At 35.1% G+C, this 26,890-nt stretch overlaps 1 protein-coding gene across 1 annotated transcript; it reads left to right on the top strand.

The window, feature by feature from the left end:
- The first annotated feature begins 9,957 nt into the window (after positions 1-9,957).
- LOC131164235 (embryogenesis-associated protein EMB8-like) lies at positions 9,958-26,160 on the top strand. The gene is made up of 14 exons (XM_058121271.1): positions 9,958-10,364; positions 12,224-12,313; positions 12,755-12,816; positions 13,443-13,516; positions 18,726-18,815; positions 19,228-19,350; positions 20,146-20,223; positions 21,268-21,353; positions 21,502-21,550; positions 22,626-22,682; positions 22,775-22,905; positions 24,624-24,707; positions 25,199-25,264; positions 25,757-26,160. Exons 1-14 carry the CDS (start codon positions 9,970-9,972, stop codon positions 25,785-25,787), a joined length of 1,416 nt encoding a protein of 471 aa, XP_057977254.1. The 5' UTR covers positions 9,958-9,969; the 3' UTR covers positions 25,788-26,160.
- Positions 26,161-26,890: the final 730 nt, after the last annotated feature.

Raw genomic sequence — 26,890 nt, 5'->3', positions numbered from 1 at the left:
TATTTGTTTATCTCTCCACGTGCAATTTGGTTGCATGCATAGGGGAATGTCTAGGCTTGATATACATTGTTGGCGCTAGGGGGGTACAAAAATTATCAAAAAATTGAAAATCGGACCAAAATCACAAGCGGTTCAGTTTTTTGGTATTTGGTTTCGGTTTCGGCTTTTAAAGTATAATCAAACCAAAAAACTGAAAGACCGATTTCAATTTAAATTATATGTATAAATTAATATGATTACTTAATTATGATTGATCCATATAATAAGTTAATCAAAATTACTTAATTGTGGTTAATTGACATGTAATTTGTATTATATATGATGGTTTGTAGGAACTACTAAACTACTAAGCTACTAGGAATTAGGAACAAAAAGAAAAGGTCCAACAAGACCAACGCGTTCTCAGTTGTTTAAACTATTTAACATGTTTAATTTTGTTAAAATTATGAAACATTATAAAAAATCAAAATGTCAAATAGATTCTCAACAACTCTTATGAAAAATAATTGCTGAATATTTAGAAAATCGGTTAAAAATTGAAAAACCCTAACCAAACCGCCGAAAGTTCGGTTCTCAATGGTATCATAAATTCGGTTTTATTTTGGTTTCGGTTGGGCATTCCAAAATTTGCAAGGTTTGGTTTGGTTTTCTATTTGGTCCATAACCGAACCAAACCAAACCAATCGTACCACTAATTGACTCACAACCAAACTGCTTAAGCTTTTAAGTAAAGTGATTGATTAACAATTATCTTTCAAGGATTCCTCATTAGATGCCCTGAGGCTAAAAGCTCTATCACATACACATACACATACATGAATATAAATATGTATGTTTATCAGATATCAACAATTCAATGCACAAGTTATTGAATAGTAGGACAGAGCATCCTGCCATGTTTCAAGTAGCATCAAAACATGTTGAAATTTGCTTCTAGTAGTCTTGGTAGCACTCTACAATGAATGAAGTAATGGAATGTGTCTTTATGGTTAAACATGAAAATGTTGTTAATGAAATGCTTAGGTAAAATGTGAGATGTAGGAGGGGATGAAGTCCGAATCAACCAACGTATAGCGACGCCCATTGGTTTCAATATCATTTGGTGTCGCATCTAATATGACAGTAATATGCCTTGAGGTGCATTTCCGTTGCATTTAAGAGCATGAATTTCATACCTTGGATTTGGACAAATTTCAATATACTTTTATATCACATCTTATCCAAATTCAATATGAATCCAAATCCAAGAACTCCCCAAAGTGAAGGTACTTTTCTTTTGGAAATGAAGGGAACTAAAGGATGCTGACAAAAATTAAAGAGAGAAACATGCTATTACTTCTTAGTATTGATTTGATTGGGTATCGATTTTGCATGCCTATCAATATTATCTAATGTCTATAGATGGAAATATTGGATTTGCAGTCATGTTCATGGGAAACCAATGACAGTTTGTGCATTCCTCTGTGTCATGGTCCGACTATTTTTACACCTTTGTGAAGGGTCTTGCGACGCTAGCTAAAACACTTTTGTTTAACTAGCCAACCTATCGTTTACCAACATTCATCTACGAAACATTTTCATTAGAATTCAATCAAATAATAGCGGAAATAGTAAGCAATCATGAAAGCAGTGGCACACAAGCAGTAAACATTGAAACTATGCAATTCATTAACAACACCTCCAATGATGTCGTGTGTTTAGTAAGGGAGGCAAGTAGGCTAAACATGTTGACAATAGTTAGTGAATTTTACAATGACTGATGAATACTCATCCTTCCCTAAAGAGGTTTTTATGTAATTATCATCTTGACACTAGGAAACATGAAAGTGACCAAGGCGTCATGCTACCTTATTTGGCATACAAATAAACAACTAGCAGAAAATAACCCTGCACTAGTATTTATATAATGGAAACCCACCACAAGTACACGAGATAAGCGGTCACAGGCAAGCATAATACCTTGAACAAGCTTAGCTAGTGACATTCTCCCCCACTTATGCGGTCGACGTCCTCATAGACTTTGGCGCTAGGTACACTTTAACTTTGTCCACGAATGACTTCAAATCTTCCGCAGAAATCCAGCTGATTTCTTTGTCATCAAGGCATTTCCACTTCACTAGGAACTTATGCCGCTTCTTCCTTAAGGATATGAACTTTCTATTTGCAAGGATCTCTTCAACGTCATGTCTGTCAGGTTGCACTATCTTCAACTTTGCTCTGTTGGACTGACTTATACTCAGGTCATTGGTGTCCGTGTTGAATGGCTTGAGGTAGCTGACATGAAACTGCGGTCTTCTCCCTTGATCTACCCACTTCTTCATCTACTTAGAAGCTTTCTCCAAATGGGCTCAAACAAACTTTGCATTCTGTCTCCATTATCTGGTGAAGATGTATGCCTTGGGACTCTTTCATCTGTACGGCTCACCCACTGTGTGAGGTAACAGCGGCAACTGGCCTGTAACAAGCTCAAAAGTGTTCTTGTTGGTTGTTGAGCTCCTTTAGGCTTTGCCACAAAATGGAGCCACATAAAGTAGTTGCATGCCATTCTTCTGATTGTCGTTGACAAAATGGAATAAGTGCTCTTTCAGTAGCTCTCTAAATCTCTTCATCTGTCCGTCCGCTTGTTGGTGAGAACTCAAAGAGATGTCAATATGTGACCTGAATATCCTGAAAAATTCTGTCAAGAAGTTGTCAATGAACATTAAGTATCGGTAAAAATAATCACTTGGTGAACACCCCAACGTTTCATGACAGTCACAAGGAACAATTGTGTCTTCTCCTTTACCGAACAGTACTTTGGTGCAGCCATGAAAGTACCACACTTCTTCCGCTCCGCCTTGTCTTGTTGGCAAGTGAAACAAGTTTTGGTATAATCAACCACATCATCTCGTGTGTGCAGCCAACAATACCTCCCCTGTAGTCCTGTTATTGGAGTCATTTTCCGTGAGTACCCCTCAACGAACTTCCTGCAATATATAGCAAGGCCAAGAAAGGAACGCAACTCCTTCATTGTCGTGGGGATCTTCCGTTCTTGAATCATCCTTACCTTCTCCATACCCCTTCGGATACAACCTTGTTCAAACACATAATCAAGGAATTGTTGCTCCACTAAGCGAAAGAGAACTTCCCTTTCTTCATATACAGACTGTTTCCCCTCAGTTTGTCGAACACCTTTCGTTGATGCTCTTCATGTTTCTTCTGAAACAACACCGATGCTCCCAATGGTGCTTTGGAAGGGTGAACACATCCCGCTTCCATGCACGAGTGATCTCCCATCAGACATAGGGAACCAACCGAAGGCATTAGCACTACCCTCGTCCCCCTTAGGAACTCCATTCCTAGAATGACTAGAAAGTCATCCAATGGCACCACTGTGAAATTTGCATAACCTTCCCACTACCAAGTTTTACAGCCACTTGCTTGGCTACTTCTAGAGTAGGCTGGGCTATAGAGTTAACTGCTTTCATACGTTATGTATGCTTCTCTAAGGATAAGTTGAGTCTCCATGCTTCCAATTGCGAAACAAAATTAGGAGTAGCCATCGTATCCACCATAGCGTGGGTACTCTTCCCATTGATCCTCAAGTCTACGAACATTAACCCTTTTGCTCGTGTAACTTTGGGTGCTTTTGCATGCTTTTCCAATGCACTTACCAACTGCACTGAACCTACCCTCGGTGCATCATCCTCTTCCTCCTCGCTTTCCACCACTTTTCCCGAAGTGGAAGCTTGTAAGGCATTGAGTAATCCCTTGTCTTGACACTCACTCACTCTATGAGATCCACCACACAAGTAACATGAAATTTTACTCTTTCCCTTTCCATTGGGTGTGTTGAACCCTTGAGATAACGAAGCTTCCTTTGAGGTTGATGATTTAGAGTCGGCTCCCCCACTCTTGGGCTTGCCTTTCTTGAGACTTTCCACTATGTGGGGCCCACACGAGTCTCGAAGTCGTGTGGGATTCACATGAGTCCCGGAGTTATGTAGGGCTTATAAAATCGCATAAGGACTATTGGAGTTACGTAGGATCCACTTGGGTCTCGAAGTTGTATGGCGCCCACAAGACCATGTGGGGCCTACATGAGTTTTTAAAATTCAAATTTAATTCTTTTTCAAAAATAAATAATAAAATAAATAAATACTAAAAATAGTTTAAAAGTAATAACAATGATAATAATGATTAAAAAATAAATAAATAAAATAAATAAATATATAAATAATTAAATAATTAAGTAATTAATTAAAAATTAATTAAATGGGAGTGGTGGCAAGTACTCCCACATGGCCTCCATCCCCATCCCATACTTAGTCCATACTTAGCCCATCCCTTGTCCATTCTTTAATTTTAAAAAAAATTATAATTTCACCCCTCTCCCCACACTTTTACAAATTTCATTTCTTCCCCAAAATTTTCCTATAAATAGGAAGCTCTTAACTTTCATTTTTCATAACAATTTTTTCAAGGAAGAGAAGGATTAGCGAGTGAAAGAATTAGTGGTGGAGAGAATTTTTGAGTAAGTTCTCACTCACCCACTCTTTCTGATCTCATTTCTTAGAGATAGTTATTGTGTTCGTAACACAAGGTAAAAGAAAAGGTAAGTAAAATTTGATTATGTTAGTTTTTTTTTTATTTAAAATTCATACCTGAGTTTATTTTATAAATAAATTTCAATTATGTTTGTTAGTTTCACAAAATTTCCATGAGTTTATTTTTATGCATATTTAATTATTCCAGTTCTATCTTTAATATACTTGCATCTATTTTTGGGTTAAGAAATGTACTAATCTCCTCAAATAAATTTTCAGCATTTTTTTCTATTAAAAAAAAATTATATATATTTTTAACACAAAAATTGTGTGGCATGAGTTTATTTTTACGTTGCATTTTCATGAAAATATGAGTAAAGATGAGATTTTCATGAGATTATTTTAAATTACATAAATTATAATAAAATGATTTTAAAACCCTTTATGGCAAAGCAAGTTCAAAGTTACAGATATTTGGTACCACAACTTAAAGTTTAAACAAATCAGAGTGCACCCACACTGTTTACAGAGTGGTTATTTATGTTAGTGGATTTTTCCTAAGTGCACACCTGGTTCCGGACTAGGACTTAATAAGAAAAATCTCATTTAATGTTTACATACGTTGATTTAGTTTGGTCGATCAGCCAGTTAAGTCTAGTCTTCGGACCACACAACCCAGTCATGGGAGTAAACATGACTTACGGCAAACAAGCTTAAGGGTGGTTTTTACAATATATATTTATACATATTTAAATATGTGTACAGAGTTATTAATGATTTGAAGGAAAAATATAAGTTTATATGAAAAGGGTCGTTCTTGTGCCTAAATGACGATTTAAAGGAAACGTATAAGGAGAAGTATATGTATGTATATAATTAAATATTTTTATTATTTTAAAATTAAAAGTTTAATTTAACGGTCACAGTATATGGTTATTAAATTTTACTGTTATAATTGATGATAAAAGTTTTATGCAGAAATTTTTAGATTTACATTCATTTTAGAAGAAGTTTTGAAGTCATAGTATTAAATATTGTTTTATGAAATTTTTTAAAAAGCTCATTTTGGCCACACACTAATAATAATCTTATTTACTTACTGAGTGTCGTCTCACCCCAATCATATTTTTATTTCAGATAACTCCGAAGGACATGTCGAAAATCAGGTTTAGCAAGCATACGGGTGGGGATAGAAAAAAATAAGGATTGATTAGAAATATTAGTATGATGTCAAATATTTATGTTTGTATAATTTTTCTTCTTTTGAAATAAATGATTGAAATATGGATAATTAGCGCTCTGGTTTATTAATAATTGAGTTTATTTACTTCCGCTATAAATCAATGGTAAAAAGTAAATATCTCAGACCCTTCAGGGTTGGGGTATTACACTTTTGGTGTAAGAGTAGGCTGAGCATGTCCTCTATTTTTTTCTAGAAGAGGAGGAATTCCTCCCTGGTGACTCCTGAAGGATCTGCGGGTGTATAGTGGATTAACTGGGCTAACTATTTTCCGGCAAGGCTAAAGCTAGAGCCGCGTGAGGTAGACATTTTTCAACGTTGGAGGTGAAGCAGGATGGATGCATCTCTAGAGCAGTTCCCACAAACGGCGCCAATTGTTGCGGGATAAAATCGGAAATGACCAATAAAACTGCTTCCAGATCTTTGGTGACCAGACAAAAGATGGAAACAGAAAGACTTAGAGGGCCCTGGGTGTACTTCGGGGGATCACTTCGATGCCTAAATGAGAGGAATGCTCTGGAGAGGTTGAAAGCAACAGTAGAATGGGTTGAATGACTTACCTTGGCTTCTTCCCACATCCCTTCTCATAGGGGCTCGAGTTGACCCTTGGTTGATCCCTCTTTATTGCCTGGGGGGGTGAATCGCTCTTGGGTCATAAAGTGTTTGCTCACATCACTCGACTATTTAAGCCACTGGGGTGGATCTCTCCTCCTCTTTATTGGGTTGGAGTTAATTGCTCTCGTCAAAAGGTTTGACTCGAGGAGGCGCGGGCCAGGTGTTGACTTGCTCTTATTGGCTGGTTTATTTTGGGCATATCAATCCTAAATCTTACTTATAATCCCTTCATGACTATTGATATCTACATAGTTGTTCATACTCCTTTAAGTTTTGAACACATTCTTACTTAACTTCATGAGTAGTTAAAATCAACGAACATTATATATGCACATACCTATAGCTAGTGTGTTTATAATAGTTCCATTAACCAAAGGTCTTAAATTTGACACTTTAAATTTTTGGGTTAAATTTTTTATTTAAGTAGAGAATGATAGAGCACTTAATTTATTATTGTCACCCTTAAGTCATGTTGCGCATGCAGAAGTAATAATCTAAAATCACTCAAAAATTTGTAGAGAAATTGATAAGGGGTACCCATGTGCCAAAACAAATAACAAAGCGTGCTACTCCATCATTTTGATAATTTTTTGCACTGCACTGAAGCCATTGTCATTTTTCTTATCCATGCATTTAAATTCTCCAATTAACCATACATATTTCAATTAGTGCCCAATTAACCATCAAAAGCATGATCGTACAAACCCATGGCGAATTGTATGCGTGGGTCCGCCGGCGTGGAAGTTTCTTGGGAAACCTCTGCTTGACGTGGCTTTCATAATTAAGAATCTACAATTCCTTTTCTTTTTTTGAGTGACGCCGGGTGTCCACGTCTGTTTTACAGTACGTGACTAATCCCACGCCCTGTACAGTGACTCCACACTCACGGGGAGGGTAAATTCAGGAGCCAAGGACAGGAATCGAACCCAGGAGGCGTATAATCGCTGACCTCGTGAAAGGTACTCCCGCAGCCCACCCTACCACCTGAGCTACACCCTGGGGGTTTAGAATCTACAATTCTTGGTCATATGTTTCATTTACAAGCCACAACAAAAAAATAAAAGATATAGGACAATAAGCCGAACAAAACTATCTTAAAAAATATAATAATGAAGAATAACAAAATTAAGACCCTTTTTTTGGGAGATACTCCTTGCTTGTAAGAGACAAATGAGATTTTCAGTTGATTTTTTTTTTTTACCAAATAGAGTGTTTAATTGTAAGTTACGCCTTGCATGAGAGAGAAAATAAAATTTGACCAGTAAAAGGTATTTTAATAATTAAAATTTGAAAAGGATGAGAAGTGGAATGGGAGATGAGTCCTCCTAGTCTAAGTTGACTATAACTTTAAAGAAAATGAAAAAAAAAATGAAAATTGGATATTTTTATTGATTATAGCATTTATAAGTTTTAAAAAAAATTTAAATTAATTTTGTTAAGTATTTATTTCTATAATGTTGATGTTAGGTTCTAGAGGTGTGGATGTTATGATTAAGTCATAATCGACGTACTGTTGAGAATTCCACTTGTGAGTTTGTCCCACTTGTTTAGAAGAACAAGTTCGATCAACTTTTTGCACCACTAGGGGTAGAAATGTCATTTTAGGAGGGATTTTTGAGTTTTAGTTTCTCATTCTTCTAAAAACCTGTATTCTTATCCTATATTTTGTCTTGTGTCTTAAAGTCTACCTTAAGGTTAAAATACTAATCAAAACACTTGATAAGACACTAATCTCAATTCAGTACGAAAAGACTAGAATGAGCTCTAGGTCATAGATCAAGAAGGTGATATTGGAAGTAGGCATCAAATTTACAGTAGAATAATGAAAAAGTGGGTGCTACAAATGGACAATGCTGGTTCCTCATTTTCCTAGGAGAAGAAAAGTAAGGGCATCTGTGAGTCTGAAGTAGGAATAAAATCAGAGATGTTCGCCTATTAATTTGATTTTCTAAGTTGAAAAATAGCATATTTTTTCATAACTAATAATAATATATGAATCCCAAATGAGCTAGTTTTATACTAATTAAAACTAAGATGTTATTTTTCAATTATTTTATACTAATTATACACTAAAAGTCATAATTGCTTTAAGTTTAGTGATATTTGTATTAAAAAAAAAAGAAACAATAAAAAATTTCAAGAAGTTTTATTTGTGACGAAGTAAGTGATCATGACTTTAAGTGTATCATTATTATAAAGTAATAAAAAAAATAAGATATTTTTCATAACTATTAATATTCGGACCCCAAATGTTTATGTATATACATGGAATGATTGTAAGAATTTAGTTTCAATTTTTTTCCAATATTTAATATTTTTGAATTGATTCTACAACGCAATAAAAAATAGTTATCTTTTATTAAAAAACTCTAATACATATATTTAATTTTGTATTATTTTTAATATTATAATAGTGATTTTTATTAGTTTTAGTATTATTTTTATTGTTGTTATTATTATTTTGATAGAAATAAATATTATTATTAGCTGTTATTATTATTATTATTATTGTAATTACTATTAGTTTTTATCATTTTTATTTTTTACTATTTTTGTTCTATTCTTTTTTTTACTATTTTCATAATAGTGATTGTTATCAGTGTAATTTTTATTTTCATTATTATTTATTTCTATTTTTCAAAGGTACAAATGTTCAATCATCTTTAATATCTCTCTTTCTCGTCCATCATTCAAAACTCGCTGGACCATCAAGTTTTGTCCAATCACCTTTTGCTCTTTTTTTCCGGCCCAGTGAATTTTGCCCAAGCATCAATGTGGGATATAAAGTTTCCACCCAACTATTATTTAATATTTTAATATAAAAAATAAAAAAAGGAAAAAACTCCAATAATGATGCAATAAATTATATTGCACTTATTATTATAATTATTATTGGTCCTCTGCTGCGTTTTTCCACAAGGTCTGGCTACGTTGATTACTAATGTTCAAGCGAAGACCTAGCTAGCCAGCAAGTCGGGGGTCAAAAAAGCGGCCTCCGACGACCGCCATCTCTTTGGGGGTCTCCTTTCATTCATACGCCTCTGCCAAATATTCCCTATTAATTTTCCACACACCACTCCTCCTCTCCATGTGCTTTCGCATAACGCCAACATACGCAAATTCCTTGCACTGGTGGTGGGTGAAGCAACGATTTCACACGAAGAAAGGATGAGCAGCAAAGAACCAGAGTTAACGTGCCAACCGCACTAACGTTTCTAGCAGGAGCCGTGGGCCCCACCCCCCCCCCCCCACATACCACGTGTCAAAAATCGAAAGGCTAGGCGCAGCTACAACGTGGGGGGGTGGTTTCCTCTTATAATTTCCCCATTCATACACCTCTGCCAAATATTCCATACACCACGCCTCCTCTCTCATGGAACTCTCCGTGTGCTTTCGCATAACACCAACATACGCAAATCCCCCCCTACCCTACTGTGTAATATAATCGAGCCCCACCATCTCCCTTCCACGTCCCTTTTGAACTGGTCAATTATTTGAATCGGTGCGTACCGCATAATAATCCTCCCTTGCCCACCAGTATAAATATATCAATATGCAGATTTACATAGTACAGAAGCCATACATACCATGGAACCTCTGCCCAAGCTCCTCCTCAGAGCAGCTTTTCTTATACCCTTTCCCCACTACTTAACAGCCCTCCTAATGAACTCCTTCCTCATCTACTTCTGCATCTCCAATGGTAGCTCGCTTCTTCTTCTCCCTCTTTCTCATCATCTTCATCTCATTCCCTACACTGCTACTACTACTACCAGTACTACTACTTATTATTCTTCCTTCTGCTACTTATTGCTATTATCCTTGGCCTTTATTATCATCTTTACGATGATCTATAACTGCATGGAGTTTCATCTTCTTGGCGATCTCCTCACCGGCTTCCGGGGTCATAGTGCGCGCTTGAAGTTCCATCCCCACTCCCCCCTCTACCACTCCGTCGTTTCCCGCTGTTCAATCCTCCATGGAAGGCCAGTCCCACTACTCCCACCATCTATACTATATATGCTATATACACATCAATACATTCATGCATGTATGCATACACACACACACACACACAAATTATATTGGGTCTGCGTGCATGATAAACGCAATTGTGTATATATAAATAAATAAATAAATATATATATATATATATATATATATATATATATTGTTGACTCATTATTAAAATCAAGTTCCCGCGTTTGGGTTCTGGTTCTTTAGTCGCTCCGTACTATATTGACGTTTCTTCATCTTTTGAAATTTGGAAATAATTTATATATATATAATTGTTGCAGTGCTCAAATTTGGTTGAATGCAGTTCAGCATCCACACTATTAAATAATTCAAATATTTTGACCTTTTATCAACTCATGATCTAGCTCCACATTGGGGTGTTTCATTATTACCTAATTTGATGTTCTACATATTACTTCTGACTTGGCATCAGATTATTTTTGCCTCAGTAGGTATCCTTTCTTTTTCCTTTTCCTATTCCTCCATTTGTATAACAGTCGCTAGCTACGTCTCCATTTCTTGTTGTTCTCAAATTTTTATTGCCTTAACTCGATTTATAATCTATTCGTTGACAATCTCGTGCATTTGGCCTTCATATTTTTTTACATATGAAAATGCAGATAATTTAAAGATGAAATCTCATCCACATTATCAATGAGACAAATAGTTTATGTTTGATTAATTTGAAAATACAATTAACTATAATTAATATGAGGGCTAGCTTAAAGTAGGAATCATCTCATCTAACTTAAAAGCATTTTAAAATTTGTAGATAATATAGTTTCTAATTTTAAGTTTCTTTATTAAATATTAACCAGAGTTTCGTTTTTGGTTTTGAAATATTAGGGGCATATCTTTGCAAAACAATTTTGTTTCCATTTTTCAAATAAGTAGGAAAAATTACCTTGTTTTTAATTTTTGGTATTTGAAAAATAATAATGATGTCATTTCCAATATGAAAAATAATTTTACATATTCTTAGAATTTTAGTTTCAATTTTTCAAATAATAACAAAAAAATCACCTTATTTTCTAGTTTTTCAAATTTAATTTGTATAGAAAATTTTTCTTGTTTTCTAGATTTTATAAATATATCTTGAAAAAATGAAAAATAATGCGGTATAGTTTAATTATTTAGGTCCTGGCTATTTAGTTGTGAAAAATAATTTTTTTCTTTTCTTTTTTAGTTCAAAGAATTATAAAAATGTCGACACAATTTTCAATTTTACAAGATTTGTATGAAAAAGGTAGAAAATGATGAAGAGCTTATTTAGTTGTTGAAAATATTTTTTATGCTCCACTTATAGATTTTCAAATAACAATAAAAGACTTGTTTTTAATTTTTAAGAAATTATATAATTAACTAAAATTTTAGAAAATAATAAAAGGATTTCTCTTCAACTCTCCTATACAAATTCAAAAAAATAGGAAAGCGAGATGTGTCTTTTTTGTAATTGCTTGTAAAATTAGAAATATAAAATAAAACTTTTCTACAAGTAATCGCACAAAAAAATCTTTTTTTTTTTTTCATTTCTTATACAAATTTTTTAAACTACAAAAATAATTAAGGTGACATTTTTGTAATTCTTTAGAAATTAAAATGATAAATGAAAACTGTTTTTCACAATAAAGAAAAATAATTTTAGTTTTTACAAAAATGAAAATTTTATATTTTGTAATTTCTTAAAAAAAAATAAAAATAAAAAACTATCTTGAATAATTGAACAAGCCCTTATTAAGTTTCTTACAAAATCTTGATTTCCACTTTTCCTTTCTTTTTTTAAATATATTTTTTTTATCTAATCAAACTGCTTTGGTGATTTGAGTAGGTATTTGGCTACTCCATGGCTTGCTAGTCCTCATCTACAGACAATTTTTATGAGCTTTTTTGGGAGACCTCCAGTCGTCAAGTATACAAGGTCAGAAATCCCATATGTTAATGTGCCATTCAACCTCTATGTTTCTATTAACAATGTCGACAGTACAAGATAATATTTTTTAAAAAAGAATTTGGTTTATAATTTTACAAAGCACGGTAATATAATTCATTTGATTGTATAATAAGACATATATTGTTAAAAATAATAGTTTAAGAAATGAGCTTGAAGAATTTGTAAGGTTTTCTATCCAAAAAAGAAAAGGGAAATTTGTAAGGTTATCCAAGAATAAATATTATAATTGTTAATAATGAACAATGTGATAATAGTGATTCACATGTATAAAATAGTTTAACTCGATTTATTTGGAAAATTATGATGAACAATGGTTTCTTGGTGTCGAATTAAAGACACAAAGAGCTTATTTTAATTGCTGTTTATTGATTATTATTTGGCTAATTTCTTGCCAATTATTGTTTACAGAGAGCTCTTTCATACATCTGATGGTGCAACAATTGCTTTAGATTGGCTCAGAAATTCTGATGGTAAATTTGTTATCTGTTCTTATAATTTGATATTTGCCTGAATGATGATGTCGCTAGAACTTCTTTGGTATTATTTTTTCAATCACATATTCCCTTTACTTCTCTGTGATCACTAAAACACGCAGTTTCTGTAATGGTTATTGTCATGATTCCCATCAAAGCATTTCATCCAAATCAACGACTCCTTGCTGTCTAACTCTTATTGTAAGAGGCAAAGCCTTTTAGGGATCCTTTGAAACCGCTCGTGCCTAAGTGCTGAATTGGAAAACAATCAATGTTTTTGTTTTTGTCAGCGATGAAGATGAGCAATTTACTGCTGTTCAGAAATGCGAATTACTGTATAATTATTTTCTTGGATTCTCGTTTGAGTAACTCTTATGAATCATGGTTGAATTTAGTTTAGGGCGAGCAAGTATTCTCTTTCCGTATCTCTGCCGATTGTAGGGAAAAAGATATTTTACATTTTTGTTTCCAAAATCTTCTTGGTTTACTTGCTGGTTACAGAAATTCTGTTCGTCTTTATTTTGTTGAAGTTGGTAAGAGTTTTGAGTGGTTGACCTTCTCCTAATTTATGCCATGCACCTGCTCTTGATTTCTTCAGTCATAATATGTTTCCCATGTGACAGATACCACTCCTAAAGATGATGAAACCCCAACCGTGATAGTGATTCCTGGCTTGGCAAGTGATTCTGATTCTCCGGTGAGTCATCTCCTCCCCTTTTTCACTAATAAGTTTCCAGAGTTCTTATCCATCTCTGTATTTTAAAATATATTCATTTATTAATATTATGATTAAGACTTGATATACATCGTTGGCCCAGCCCAACAGCTTAAACTTTTGGGTGAAGTGATTGTTTAACATGGTATTAGAGCTATGGTTACGAGGAGGTCTTGGGTACTAGTCTTGTTAATTGCCTAAATTTAATGTGAGTTTGTTAAAAAAAGTATCATGTTCCCGATATGTACGTTAATTCATTGTTTGTGCATCTCTTCACGTGCAATCAGGTTGCGTGCATAGGGGAATGTCTAGGCTTGATATACATTGTTGGCGCTAGGGGGGTACTAAAATTATCAAAAAATCGAAAATCGGACCAAAATCACAAGCGGTTCAGTTTTTCGGTATTTGGTTTCGGTTTCGGCTTTTAAAGTATAATCGAACCAAAAAACTGAAAGACCGATTTCATTTTAAATGATATGTATAAATTAATATGATTACTTAATTATGATTGATCCATATAATAAGTTAATCCAAATTACTTAATTGTGGTTAATTGACATGTAATTTGTATTATATATGATGGTTTGTAGGAACTACTAAACTACTAAGCTAATAGGAATTAGGAACAAAAAGAAAAGGTCCAACAAGACCAACGCATTCTCAGTTGTTTAAACTATTTAACATATTTAATTTTGTTAAAATTATGAAACATTATAAAGAATCAAAATGTCAAATAGATTCTCAACAACTCTTATGAAAAATAATTGTTGAATATTTAGAAAATCGGTTAAAAACTAAAAAACCCTAACCAAACCGCCGAAAGTTCGGTTCTCAATGGTATCATAAATTCGGTTTTATTTTGGTTTCGGTTGGGCATTCCAAAATTTGCAAGGTTTGGTTTGGTTTTCTATTTGGTCCATAACCGAACCAAACCAAACCGATTGTACCCCTAATTGACTCACAACCAAACTGCTTAAGCTTTTAAGTAAAGTGATTGATTAACAATTATCTTTCAAGGATTCCTCATTAGATGCCCTGAGGCTAAAAGCTCTATCACATGCACATACACATACATGAATATAAATATGTATGTTTATCAGATATCAACAATTCAATGCACAAGTTATTGAATAGTAGGACAGAGCATCCTGCCAAGTTTCAAGTAGCATCAAAACATGTTGAAATTTGCTTCTAGTAGTCTTGGTAGCACTCTACAATGAATGAAGTAATGGAATGTGTCTTTATGGTTAAACATGAAAATGTTGTTAATGAAATGCTTAGGTAAAATGTGAGATGTAGGAGGGGATGAAGTCCGAATCAACCAACATATAGCAACGCCCATTGGTTTCAATATCATTTGGTGTCGCATCTAATATGACAGTAATATGCCTTGAGATGCATTTCCGTTGCATTTAAGAGCATGAATTTCATACCTTGGATTTGGACAAATTTCAATATACTTTTGTATCACATCTTATCCAAATTCAATATGAATCCAAATCCAAGAACTCCCCAAAGTGAAGGTACTTTTCTTTTGGAAATGAAGGGAACTAAAGGATGTTGACAAAAATTAAAGAGAGAAACATGCTATTACTTCTTAGTAATGATTTGATTGGCTATCGATTTTGCATGCCTATCAATATTATCTAATGTATATAGATGGAAATATTGGATTTGCAGTCATGTTCATGGGAAACCAATGACAGTTTGTGCATTCCTCTGTGTCACGGTCCGACTATTTTTACACCTTTGTGAAGGGTCGTGCGACGCTAGCTAAAACACTCTTGTTTAACTAGCCAACCTATCGTTTACCAACATTCATCTACGAAACATTTTCATTAGAATTCAATCAAATGGCAGCGGAAATAGTAAGCAATCATGAAAGCAGTGGCACACAAGCAGTAAACATTGAAACTATGCAATTCATTAACAACACCTTCATTGACATCGTGTGTTTAGTAAGGGAGGCAAGTAGGCTAAACATGTTGACAATAGTTAGTGAATTTTACAATGACTGATGAATACTCATCCTTCCCTAAAGAGGTTTTTATGTAATTATCATCTTGACACTAGGAAACATCAAAGTGACCAAGGAGTCATGCTACCTTATTTGGCATACAAATAAACAACTAGCCGAAAATAATCCTACACTAGTATTTATATAATGGAAACCCATCATAAGTACACGAGATAAGCGGTCACAGGCAGGCATAATACCTTGAACAAGCTTAGCTAGTGACATTCTCCCCCACTTATGCGGTTGACGTCCTCATAGACTTTGGCGCTAGGTACACTTTAACTTTGTCCATGAATGACTTCAAATCTTCCACAGAAATCCAGCTGATTTCTTTGTCATCAAGGCATTTCCACTTCACTAGGAACTTATGCCGCTTCTTCCTTAAGGATATGAGCTTTCTATTTGCAAGGATCTCTTCAACGTCATGTCTGTCAGGTTGCACTATCTTCAACTTTGTTCTGTTGGACTGACTTCTACTCAGGTCATTGGTGTCCGCGTTGAATGGCTTGAGGTAGCTGACATGAAACTGATGTCTTCTCCCTTGATCTACCCACTTCTTCATCTACTTAGAAGCTTTCTCCAAATGGGCTCAAACAAAATTTGCATTCTGTCTCCATTATCTGGTGAAGATGTATGCCTTGGGACTCTTTCATCTGTACGGCTCACCCACTGTGTGAGGTAATAGCGGCAACTGGCCTGTAACAAGCTCAAAAGTGTTCTTGTTGGTTGTTGAGCTCCTTTAGGCTTTGCCACAAAATGGAGCCACATAAAGTAGTTGCATGCCATTCTTCTGGTTGTCGTTGACAAAATGGAATAAGTACTCTTTCAGTAGCTCTCTGAATCTCTTCATCTGTCCGTCCGCTTGTCGGTGAGAACTCAAAGAGATGTCAATATGTGACCTGAATATCCTGAAAAATTCTGTCAAGAAGTTGTCAATGAACATTAAGTATCGGTAAAAATAATCACTTGGTGAACACCCCAACATTTCACGATAGTCACAAGGAACAATTGTGTCTTCTCCTTTACCGAACAGTACTTTGGTGCAGCCATGAAAGTACCACACTTCTTCCGCTCCCCCTTGTCTTGTTGGAAAGTGAAACAAGTTTTGGTATAATCAACCACATCATCTCGTGTGTGCGGCCAACAATACCTCCCCTGTAGTCCTGTCATTGGAGTCATTCTCTGCGAATACCCCTCAACGAACTTCCTGCAATATATAGCAAGGCCAAGAAAGGAACGCAACTCCTTCATTGTCGTGGGGATCTTCCGTTCTTGAATCATCCTTACCTTCTCCATACCCCTTCGGATACAACCTTGTTCAAACACATAACCAAGGAATTGTTGCTCCATTAAGCGAAAGAGAACTTCCCTTTCTTCATATACAGACTTCCCCTCAATTTGTCGAACACCTTTCGTTGATGCTCTTCATGTTTCTTCTGAAACAACACCGATGCTCCCAATGGTGCTTTGGAAGGGTGAACACATCCCGCTTCCATGCACGAGTGATCTCCCATCAGACACAGGGAACCAACAGAAGACATTAGCACTACCCTCGTCCCCCTTAGGAACTCCATTCCTAGAATGACTAGAAAGTCATCCAACGGCACCACTGTGAAATTTGCATAACCTTCCCACTACCAAGTTTTACAGCCACTTGCTTGGCTACTCCTAGAGTAGGCTGGGCTATAGAGTCAACTGCTTTCATACGTCATGTATGCTTCTCTAAGGATAAGTTGAGTCTCCATGCTTCCAATTACGAAACAAAATTAGGAGTAGCCATCGTATCCACCATAGTGTGGGTACTCTTCCCATTGATCCTCAAGTCTACAAACATTAACCCTTTTGCTCGTGTAACTTTGGGTGCTTTTGCCTGCTTTTCCAATGCACTTACCAGCTGCACTGAACCTACCCTCGGTGCATCATCCTCTTCCTCCTCGCTTTCCACCACTTTTCCCGAAGTGGAAGCTTGTAAGGCATTGAGTAATCCCTTGTCTTGACACTCACTCACTCTATGAGATCCACCACACAAGTAACATGAAATTTTACTCTTTCCCTTTCCATTGGGTGTGTTGAACCCTTGAGATGACGAAGCTTCCTTTGAGGTTGATGATTTAGAGTCGGCTCCCCTACTCTTGGGCTTGCCTTTCTTGAGACTTTCCACTATTTCCCTCTCCGCTAAACCTTTTGGACGAAGCAGTATCATCACCAGCGTAGTCAGTCAAGCGTTCTGTCGCAGCTTGTGCAGTTGACAAGTCTTGAACTCTTTGCCTATAAAGTTCTGTCATTGCCGATAGTTTCATCCCCTTAAGAAAATAGAACAACTTGTCCTTCTCCAACATATCCTGAATATCCAACATCAAAGCATAAAATTGTTTCACATATTCCCCGATTGACCTCGTATGCTTAAGATCTCTCAGTTTTCTCCTTACATTATACTTAACATTCTCAGGAAAGAATGGGGCCTTGGACTCTCTTTTCAAGTCTACCAAACTATTGATTACACAATGTCTAGTTTCAATCTATTGGTACTTGGTATGCCACCACAGTTTGGCATCACCAACCAAGTATATGGTCGTAGTATTCACCTTTGCTTGTTCTAATGTCATCCTCACAACACGAGAGTGTTGACCTTATAGGTCACGCCCGGTTTTGATTTGACAAATACTTATTATATCTAAGCAGTAAACATTGAAACTACGCAATTCATTAACAGCACCTCCGTTGACATCGTGTGTTTAGCGACGGAGGCAAGTAGGCTAAACACTTTGACAATAACTAGTAAATTTTACAATGACTGATGAACACTCACCCTCCCCTAAAGAGGTTTTTATGTAATTATCATCTTGACACTAGGAAACATCAAAGTGACCAAGAAGTCATATTGCCTTATTTGATATACAAATAAACTAGAAAATAACCTTACACTAATATTTACATGATGAAAACCCATCCCAAGTAGACAAGATAAGTGGTCACTAGCAAGCATAATGCCCTGAACAAGTTTAGCTCGTGACACTCTGCTATGTTATTGCTGATTGAGCTCTTATGTGTATGTGTGTGTGTGTGTTAAAGTAAGATAATTCTTGTTTTTCCTCTTCTTTCTACTCAAAGCTCGTCCTGTTCACTTGTCTAGATCTTTGTCTTTTGCTCCTAAAATTGTATTTTGTGTGACAGTATATAAAGCATCTTGCCCTCAAGATAGTAAAGCATGGTTGGAATGTTTGTGTGAACAATCATCGAGGTTTTGGCGGCGTACCCCTAACTGTAAGTTTTTTCCCGTATGATGTTTTTGCAGCAAATGATTTGAATTACTCTTCATTATTCACTCTGTATTTACCATGATACTCCACACACGCACACACACCACATTTCAAAATATCTTGAAATTTGTTTCTTTGATATGCACAGAGGAGGATGAGGAGCTATTATCTGATTCTGGCATTCATATTTCTTTCACATTGTGCAAAGTATCCAGTTTTTTCCATCTTCCTTTTTTCTTTTCGCATTTTTGAGCACATATATCTGCTGCTACACCTTTTTCATTTCTAATGCCTTTTACACCAGAGTGCCTCGTTCCATGTTGCGTGAAGTACTTTGGCAGATAGTTTTTTTTTCTTAATCTTAATGCTTATGATTTCCTAACATGGTATTTTTGTTTCTTCATGCATTGTGGAAGTCTGATCGCTTGTGTAATGCTGGATGGACGGAAGATACTCGTGAAGTCATCAACCATCTTCATCGTCGATATCCTAAAGCTCCTCTATATGCTGTAGGAACTAGTGTTGGTGCCAATATTCTGGTATATAAATTCAACCAATTTGTGTTGCTTCTGTGAACTTTGAGCTTAATGTATTACGAGGGCCAGAAATTATCTCTTTCAGAATGAGTTACCTTCCCACTGAGAATAAATAAAACAAATTAAGTAAATTAGATCAGTTATACATTTTTAAAAGATAAAAGTGTTTCCAATAATGTTTTATGTTTTAGTTACATGTTGGATTAACATTTGAGCCACAGATCTTGATTCTAAAGTACTAATAATACTTTCTAAAACTAAAATAAGAATTTTTTGAATACAAGAAATGGGTTGGTTTTGGCTCTATGCGTTTTGAGCATGGCCCAGACCTAAGCTAGTCAAAATCCGAATTGTTCAAGCCACCTTAAAGAGTTGTTTAATGATACTTAAACTGATGAATGTATTCGTCTTGGGCACATTTGGACATTGCTAGTTTAGTTTAGACTTCGCCGGCTCTCCATGAATAACATGCAAAAGTTTTTTAATTTTCTCTGTTTTTTTCCCTGGTATCTTAAAAATAATATTTTGGTTCTGTTGGAAGCTGAGAAAGTTCATTGTCAGTAAATGATTTTGTTGAAATATGTGTCGTTGAATTTCCCTTAGGTAGTGTTTGCGAATATGGATCTCGAGGTTTGGATTTAAATTTGTGTTGATTTGGGAGATAGTCAATATAATTCTATACTATGTTTTATCCAGATCCACACAAATTTAAATTCAAAGTCCCAATTCAATGCTCCCAAATGCAGAGTTAATCTTTTGATCATGAAATTCAGGGCTAACCTGGATTTGTATTGTCAGGTAAAATATCTTGGGGAGGAAGGGATCAATGTCCCTGTTGTTGGGGCTGCTGCTATCTGCTCTCCTTGGGACCTTGTGGTTAGTATTTTGGTTCATATTATGTGACTTATTGCCTGTTGTTTTTCTGAAGGAACGAAATTTCTTATGGATCTATCTTCCATTGTTGCTGCACCAAAAGCATTTTATTGAATTTAATTTATACAAATGTGAATTTTCCTTCTGTTTCTAGACTATATAAGTTTAAAATAATACTTATAGAGCCCTGTCTTTCTCCTGGAAAATAAAGATGAAAAAGAAAATACTCAGCCAGTGATTCTATAGGACCTCATTATATACATCAGCATTATATTAAATTTTCTATACATTGAGGTACTAATGTAATTTTTATTCAAACCTTTAATTATATTGATTTAATCAAAACCAATTCAAGAAATGTTGATTAATTCTGCAACTTCAAACCATTTAAGTCACGTTTGTTTGACGAAAGATCTATTCTTATGAATAGGTAGAAATACAATGACCACGTAATGAAAATTGTATGGGGATGCAATAATTTAGAAAGGAGTTACTCATTCAAGCTGTGTTATTCCATCCAAAATGGAATAGAAAGGAATATACCCATAGTGAAATTTGGGAATAATTGTTCCTTATCAAATTCCTTATTATGGATTCATAAAAATGTTTGGATTGTTATTTGCTATATGACAAGAGTTTTGTGTGTGTGTGTGTGTGTAAACTATCAAAATCAATTATAACCACTCTCTCATTAGGAATAGACATTCTAGGAACCAAAAATAACCTTAGTATATTAGTCTCTTTGGTCAATGTTTTATCCTTTAGTTAAATTAATGGATCTTATCTATTTTTGACTAATATTCCAAATTACTTATCACTGATATTTGACTGGCTTCAAAGTCATTGTTTCAAGGATGAAAATCATAGACCTAAAAGTTTTCTTAATTTAAATTGGCTATGGGTATAAGTGCATGCTTTATTCTGAAAAAAGGGAGAGGCAAGAAACAAATTTAATAGCAAGATTTAATTTGTAGCTAAATACAAAAGCATAGGTTACACGTCCTATGTTTTTTGGTCAGAGTTACATACTCTCTGCCTTCATTGCAGGTATTTGACAGGTTCCTTAACCGCAGCTTTGTACAGAGATTATATGACAAGGCTATAATGATTTCTCTACAAAGTTACGCAGAGCTGTATGTCTTTTTTCTCCTTCTTACTAAAATCTGATGGGCCAAACATTTCATAATAATGCGATTTATGACTGGATAATCCTGTACAAAAATCTACTAAATTGTTCTTTCTTTGCAATTTTATGCGTACCTAATCTAACTTTTCTTATAGGCATCGGTCTGTCATCTCCCGTCTAGCAGATTTGAAAGCCATAAAAAAGGTCATTCACTTCTTCTTAGTCTCTATTAATTGTGTTGATAGTTATAACTTTAGTTAAGAAAAGTGTCCGTCCTATTATTTGAGTTTGAAAGAATTGAGTCAGGTTATTTTTATTTATTTTTTAAATTTTGCTCCTTAAACTTTGTCTTCTTCAGCCATATGAATTGAAAGGCTGCAACTACCTCAGCAGCATAACTCTCCGGATTCCATTCCCAATGCTCTCTCTATTCTGAGTTTTTAAACATATGCAAATTGAAGATTTTAATTTTTTATGCATACAATTGATTCAACATGAATCACAGCCCCTTGTGCTAACAGAAACTGATTCTAAGATCCCTGATTTTAGCAGTGTGCATTGATTTTTTGGAAAATATTTTAACAAAAGCACTGCCAAAACCTTAACAATCCTTGGTTCATTATGTACTCACTTCAACAGAGAATAACAGCTGAACAAATCCAGAAAATGTGCTAAAAATTGTACTATCTAGAGTGGTTTACTCATCAATTTTCTGTTTTTGATTTACTTGTGAACTGAAGTAAATGAGTAATAATTGAAGGGCTGCAATTTCATTGAAGAGAAAACATTTTTTTAGTGAATGGTTGTTGTGAGATGTCTTACATGGGAGACAGAGGTAGATTATTTGCAAGTAGCGAATTAAGTAAAATAATTCCACACAATATGAATTAAAAAATCATAATTTTATGAATATCACTTCACGTAAAAATTCAGATGCCTTAATCCTCATGTTAGCAGTTAGGCATTGTGCATGTGCACTGTTATATTTAATATTTTTCTCTATTTCAACTTTTACTCAGAGGACATCCAAATTCTTATTCTCAAATTTCAATAATTGACTTACAACAAACAACTGAATAGTTCCTTCTTCAAGGTCCTTGCAGCCCATCAATGAAGTCATATGTAATGCTCATACATTTACTCGTATCATCATTTTGACATGTTGGATCTTGAGGATCAATATAATTGGTTTATGGTTATGTATATCTGATATAAAGGTTTATGATGTTAACCCTGATATTATATGTTCACATTGCCATTTTCCTTTATGCTTCAACAGTCATGCTCCCTTCGAGAATTTTACGGCAATGCTACATGCTTTATTGGAAATCACAAGGTAATAAGTTTTGACTTATTCTCACATTGTCTGCTTTTGGCTTATTCTCACATTGTCTGCGGGACTGAATGAGAGGTTTTCCTGTTTCCCAGACTCTGGATGCATATTACAGGCATTCCAGCTGTGCTAATTTTGTGGGGAATGTAGCAGTGCCGCTCCTTTGCATCAATGCTTTGGATGATCCAATTTGTCCAGTTGAAGCCATTCCCTGGGATAAATGCAGGTGCGAGGCATTCCTGGTCTTGTGCTTGAATGTTTACTCTCTTCTAAAAGCTTTTTCCTTAAGTTTTTGTCAAAAGATCTGATATAGATTGTAGTCAAACTAATACAGTCTGGGTAATTATTACTAATTAATGTTAACCTGAGTCATGATTCACCAAATTATCCACGTCTCTCTCTTGAAGTCCCAGATTTAGCTTCTACTGTGAAATTGTTGGCAGCTGGTAATCTTAACCAGATTGCTGGTGTGTCTGTAAACGAGTGCAAATAGTGTTGACTACTTGATAATTCCCCATAGAATGTTGGTACAACTGAAGGAGGGCTACATGGACCAAAACGTAAAAACAAGTTGTCACCTCCTTACAAAGGGAGGTTTTGTCATGAATCTAAAGGGTAAGCTTCTTGTTCTTATTAGACTAATGCGGACATTTGAATGATGACGAAAACATATGCCTGCAATTAAAGTTAGATTAAAGTCTTGTATTTGAGTTTTTCTTTAAAAAAAAAAAAAAAAACACTGGATTGTAAAGAAAAATTTTTTAAGAGAGAGACGCACAAAATAGAGGACAAGTAGTCCTCAAAGCTAAAATGGGAAACTGCAAAATTTTAGTTTCAATATAAAGTAGTTCTTTAAAAATAGCAGCCTGATGCACAAAACTCCTATGTATGCGGGGTGGGTTTAGGAAAGGAGCAGACCATGATGGGTCTATAAAATTGCAAGCTTTAACTAAGAAATGAAGAGAGTCCTGTCAGTTGATCCAAAGCAACCAAAGTTCTTGGTGCTTGATTTGTTTCAGTTTTTTTTACCATAGTATTCACAAATCGTTTAACAAATATCTAATAGAACTTTATAACTATCTAATGAAATTGGTCAGTCAACATAGTTCAATATCATTGCAAGGTTTTGTTGTTTTACACTGGGCTTGAATAAGGGTTTCTTTTAACCTTCTTATTCTTTCCTTTTCTTTTCTTTTTTTCCTTTTTTCGTTCACCGGGGTGGTGGGGGGTGTCGTTGAACAAAGATAAAGGTAACAGCCTTGAGGTCCTAACCACCGAAAATACAAAGCTTCGGTGCATCATTAATTTAAATTTTCATTTTTTTCTCAATGTTGCAGCTGTCCTTTACTCCCTCATCTTCATTATTAGATTGCTAATTGCTGAAGGAACTGCGACACAAAGCAATAATAGCTAACCCAATTTTTTTCTTGTTCTTGTGCCTCTATTCTATGTCTTAATGTGTACCCAAAAATGTTGTAATGCTTTTCTATGCAAAACTCCAGGCCTGCTGAGCTTGTCATTAAATGAACTTGCTTTTGTTTCTCTACTATTACCTTTTGCCAACAATTTTATGCTTTTGGGTTTATTACTATAAGTTTCCGATTTCCATCAAGGAAGAAATATGTCAGATGACGAAGATAAAACTAGAACTACTTTGCGCCCCCCGAGCCCCGCCAAGAAGGGGGGGGGGGGGGGGAGATTAATCTGTGAACTTGCATTTCTTTGCCAAATTTAAATACTGAAGATAACCTAAACATGCAATTTTCTACACTGTTCTTTCTATACAGATGAAACATCTTTAAATCTTTTTTGTATCTCATATAAGACAATAATGTCAACTGAATAATACATTGCATTATAGTGTGATAACTATCAGTGTTTCATGCCTATCATCAATATATACGATATTTAATCAGCAGCTAATTTGATATGATTTATGTATAGGGCAAATAAAAACATCATCCTAGTGAGCACACAACATGGGGGTCATATAGCACATTATGAAGGAGCAACAGCCAATAGCATGTGGTAATTTATGTTCTCACTCCTGCTTATTTAATGCACGCTAGAGAGATCCTCTTGTAGTCTGAGAAGATGCGGGCACATTCCATCCATAATTCACATGCTGAATCACACTATTGGTTCAAGGTCATGCTTTATTTCGTGAGCCATTGATTACTTTAATTATGGGAATGAGTTTAATGGTAAAAGATCTAATAGAATAGTGGGGAATATTTAACTTTAAGCAGGGGCGCACAGCCTAATTTTCACCACAGCTACCTTATGGATTTGAAAATTTTTTAGTACGAGATGCTTCCAGCATGCATGTTTACATGCATAAATGGACACACATACTGGTGTGCAGGCATGCATGCATATTTTGTTCTGCAAATTTTCTATTATATCCTCCATTGATGATATTGATTTTTTCAGCTCTGCGGTACCAGCGGCATTCTAATGCCCATTCATTCATATTAATGTACATGTTTTTTTTTTTTCTTCCCTTTTACTTGTTGCAGGTGGGTAAGGGCTGTTGTTGAATTCCTAGGTGTCCTACACTCCACCCGATCAATTCACAAAAAGAGGTGCAACAATTTTCACCTTTTCTAGTTGGCTTCTTGAATCCAAGTATTAAATCTATACAGAGCGTTCTACTGCTCTGCCACTTGTTTGCATTATGTTTTCTTTGAAGTACTGTAACTGAACCCATGGCACATGAGCCCATCAAGAGTGTCCCAAAAGCAACATTTTATCATAATTTTGTCATTCTTAAATTGCTAGTTCATTTTTTTCATTTATACATTCATAGCTTTAAGTTGATGCCTTGATGACAACCAACAATTACAGTACTCTACATGCAAGTAAGCAGGCAGAAAACTATGGATGATTGACCTAACAAAAGTCCAAGACCTAAAGTAGATTCACGATTCCTCCAAACAACTGCAATGCACTAGCATTTGCTTCTATCATTATATATTTTAAGCATAGAAAAATTTTAGGGGTATACTTGCTGGATGGAGTTTTATTTCCAATCAACTGTCAATTTCCGCCAAGCATAACACTATTTTGTGCTGCAGATGCGGATCTCCCCCTTGCCTAACCCATTAGAGTCAACTTATAAAGCCCCATGTTTGATGGAAGATAGGATGGTGAAGACAGTGGGAAGCAAGAAAACAGAGCAATTAGTAGCATACTCGCCCACTGGGCCGACAGCTCACATGAGAAAAATGGAGACTTTCTTTCTGAGCAAAAAAAAAAAAAAAAAGATTCATGAGTGGAAGCATTTGGCCATCAAAGCAAGATCCTGATGGTTGCCATGAGACTACACAGACAAATTCTGTGACAACAGTTGATGGATTGCTTGTAGGTTTGAAAACCACCAGGCTTGTAAAGTGGCCAATATTGTTTATTTATATTGAATTAAGTATTGTGTGTAATAATTACATGTCAATTATATATCAATTATATATTAATTAGAGAACGGAAAGTATATACAGAATAATCTCTTAATATTAAAGCAAAAGATCCTCAGCATGATCCTCAACACCCCCCCGGGTGCAAGTTGAGCATTGGATTTTAATAGTTTCGCCAAGGCTTGGGTCCTTAACTAGTAAAGATAAAATTTATAAATCCTTAACTACTCCTAAGTTCGGTAAAACAGTAAGTCGGATGTTATCCTTAGGGACTCAATGCAGTGGTGTACCAAAATCGATCTACTTTACTACGCTAAAAACAATAAGAAAATGTTGAATGTTGGATTTTCTATTTAGAACTATGAAATCAAATGAATTAATTCAACTATACTAAGATGGGCACAATGTGAAGTCCTTATGGGAGAGTAATTTCCCAGTTATGAATCTACCCTAAGCTATTAATTCGCAAAAATTAAGGTTTCATCAATTATCCATAATGGGACTTCAACGGTTCATCCTAATATGAATGCATAGGATGAACCCTAAATAAAGACAAGTAATTTGCTTGAGTAATATAGCGTATCCGGGTTTGCACCAATCGTCCAAAGCATGATTCGTAGAACCAGGTATACCCTATCCAGCGTGTTACCCCAACCCTGAAAGATCTGGGATATTTATTTTTTACCATTGATTTACTACGGAAGTAAATAAACTCAATTATTATTAAACTAGATTGCTAATTAATCGTATTACAATCATTTTTTCTAAAAGAAGAAAAATTACACAATACATAATCAT

Source organism: Malania oleifera, chromosome 9 (assembly GCF_029873635.1).
Source record: "Malania oleifera isolate guangnan ecotype guangnan chromosome 9, ASM2987363v1, whole genome shotgun sequence".
In the NCBI taxonomy this organism is placed as follows: domain Eukaryota; kingdom Viridiplantae; phylum Streptophyta; class Magnoliopsida; order Santalales; family Ximeniaceae; genus Malania; species Malania oleifera.
Note: the sequence above shows the minus strand (reverse complement) of the source record. Positions and strands in the feature narration are given on the sequence as shown.

Excerpts from the sequence above, each read along its gene's own strand:
- LOC131164235 (XM_058121271.1), top strand. The coding sequence starts at position 9,970 with ATGGAACCTCTGCCCAAGCTCCTCCTCAGAGCAGCTTTTCTTATACCC. Across the intron at positions 12,817-13,442 it reads TTGGCTCAGAAATTCTGATG|ATACCACTCCTAAAGATGAT; the intron begins GTAAATTTGTTA and ends CCCATGTGACAG. Across the intron at positions 13,517-18,725 it reads CAAGTGATTCTGATTCTCCG|TATATAAAGCATCTTGCCCT; the intron begins GTGAGTCATCTC and ends TTTGTGTGACAG.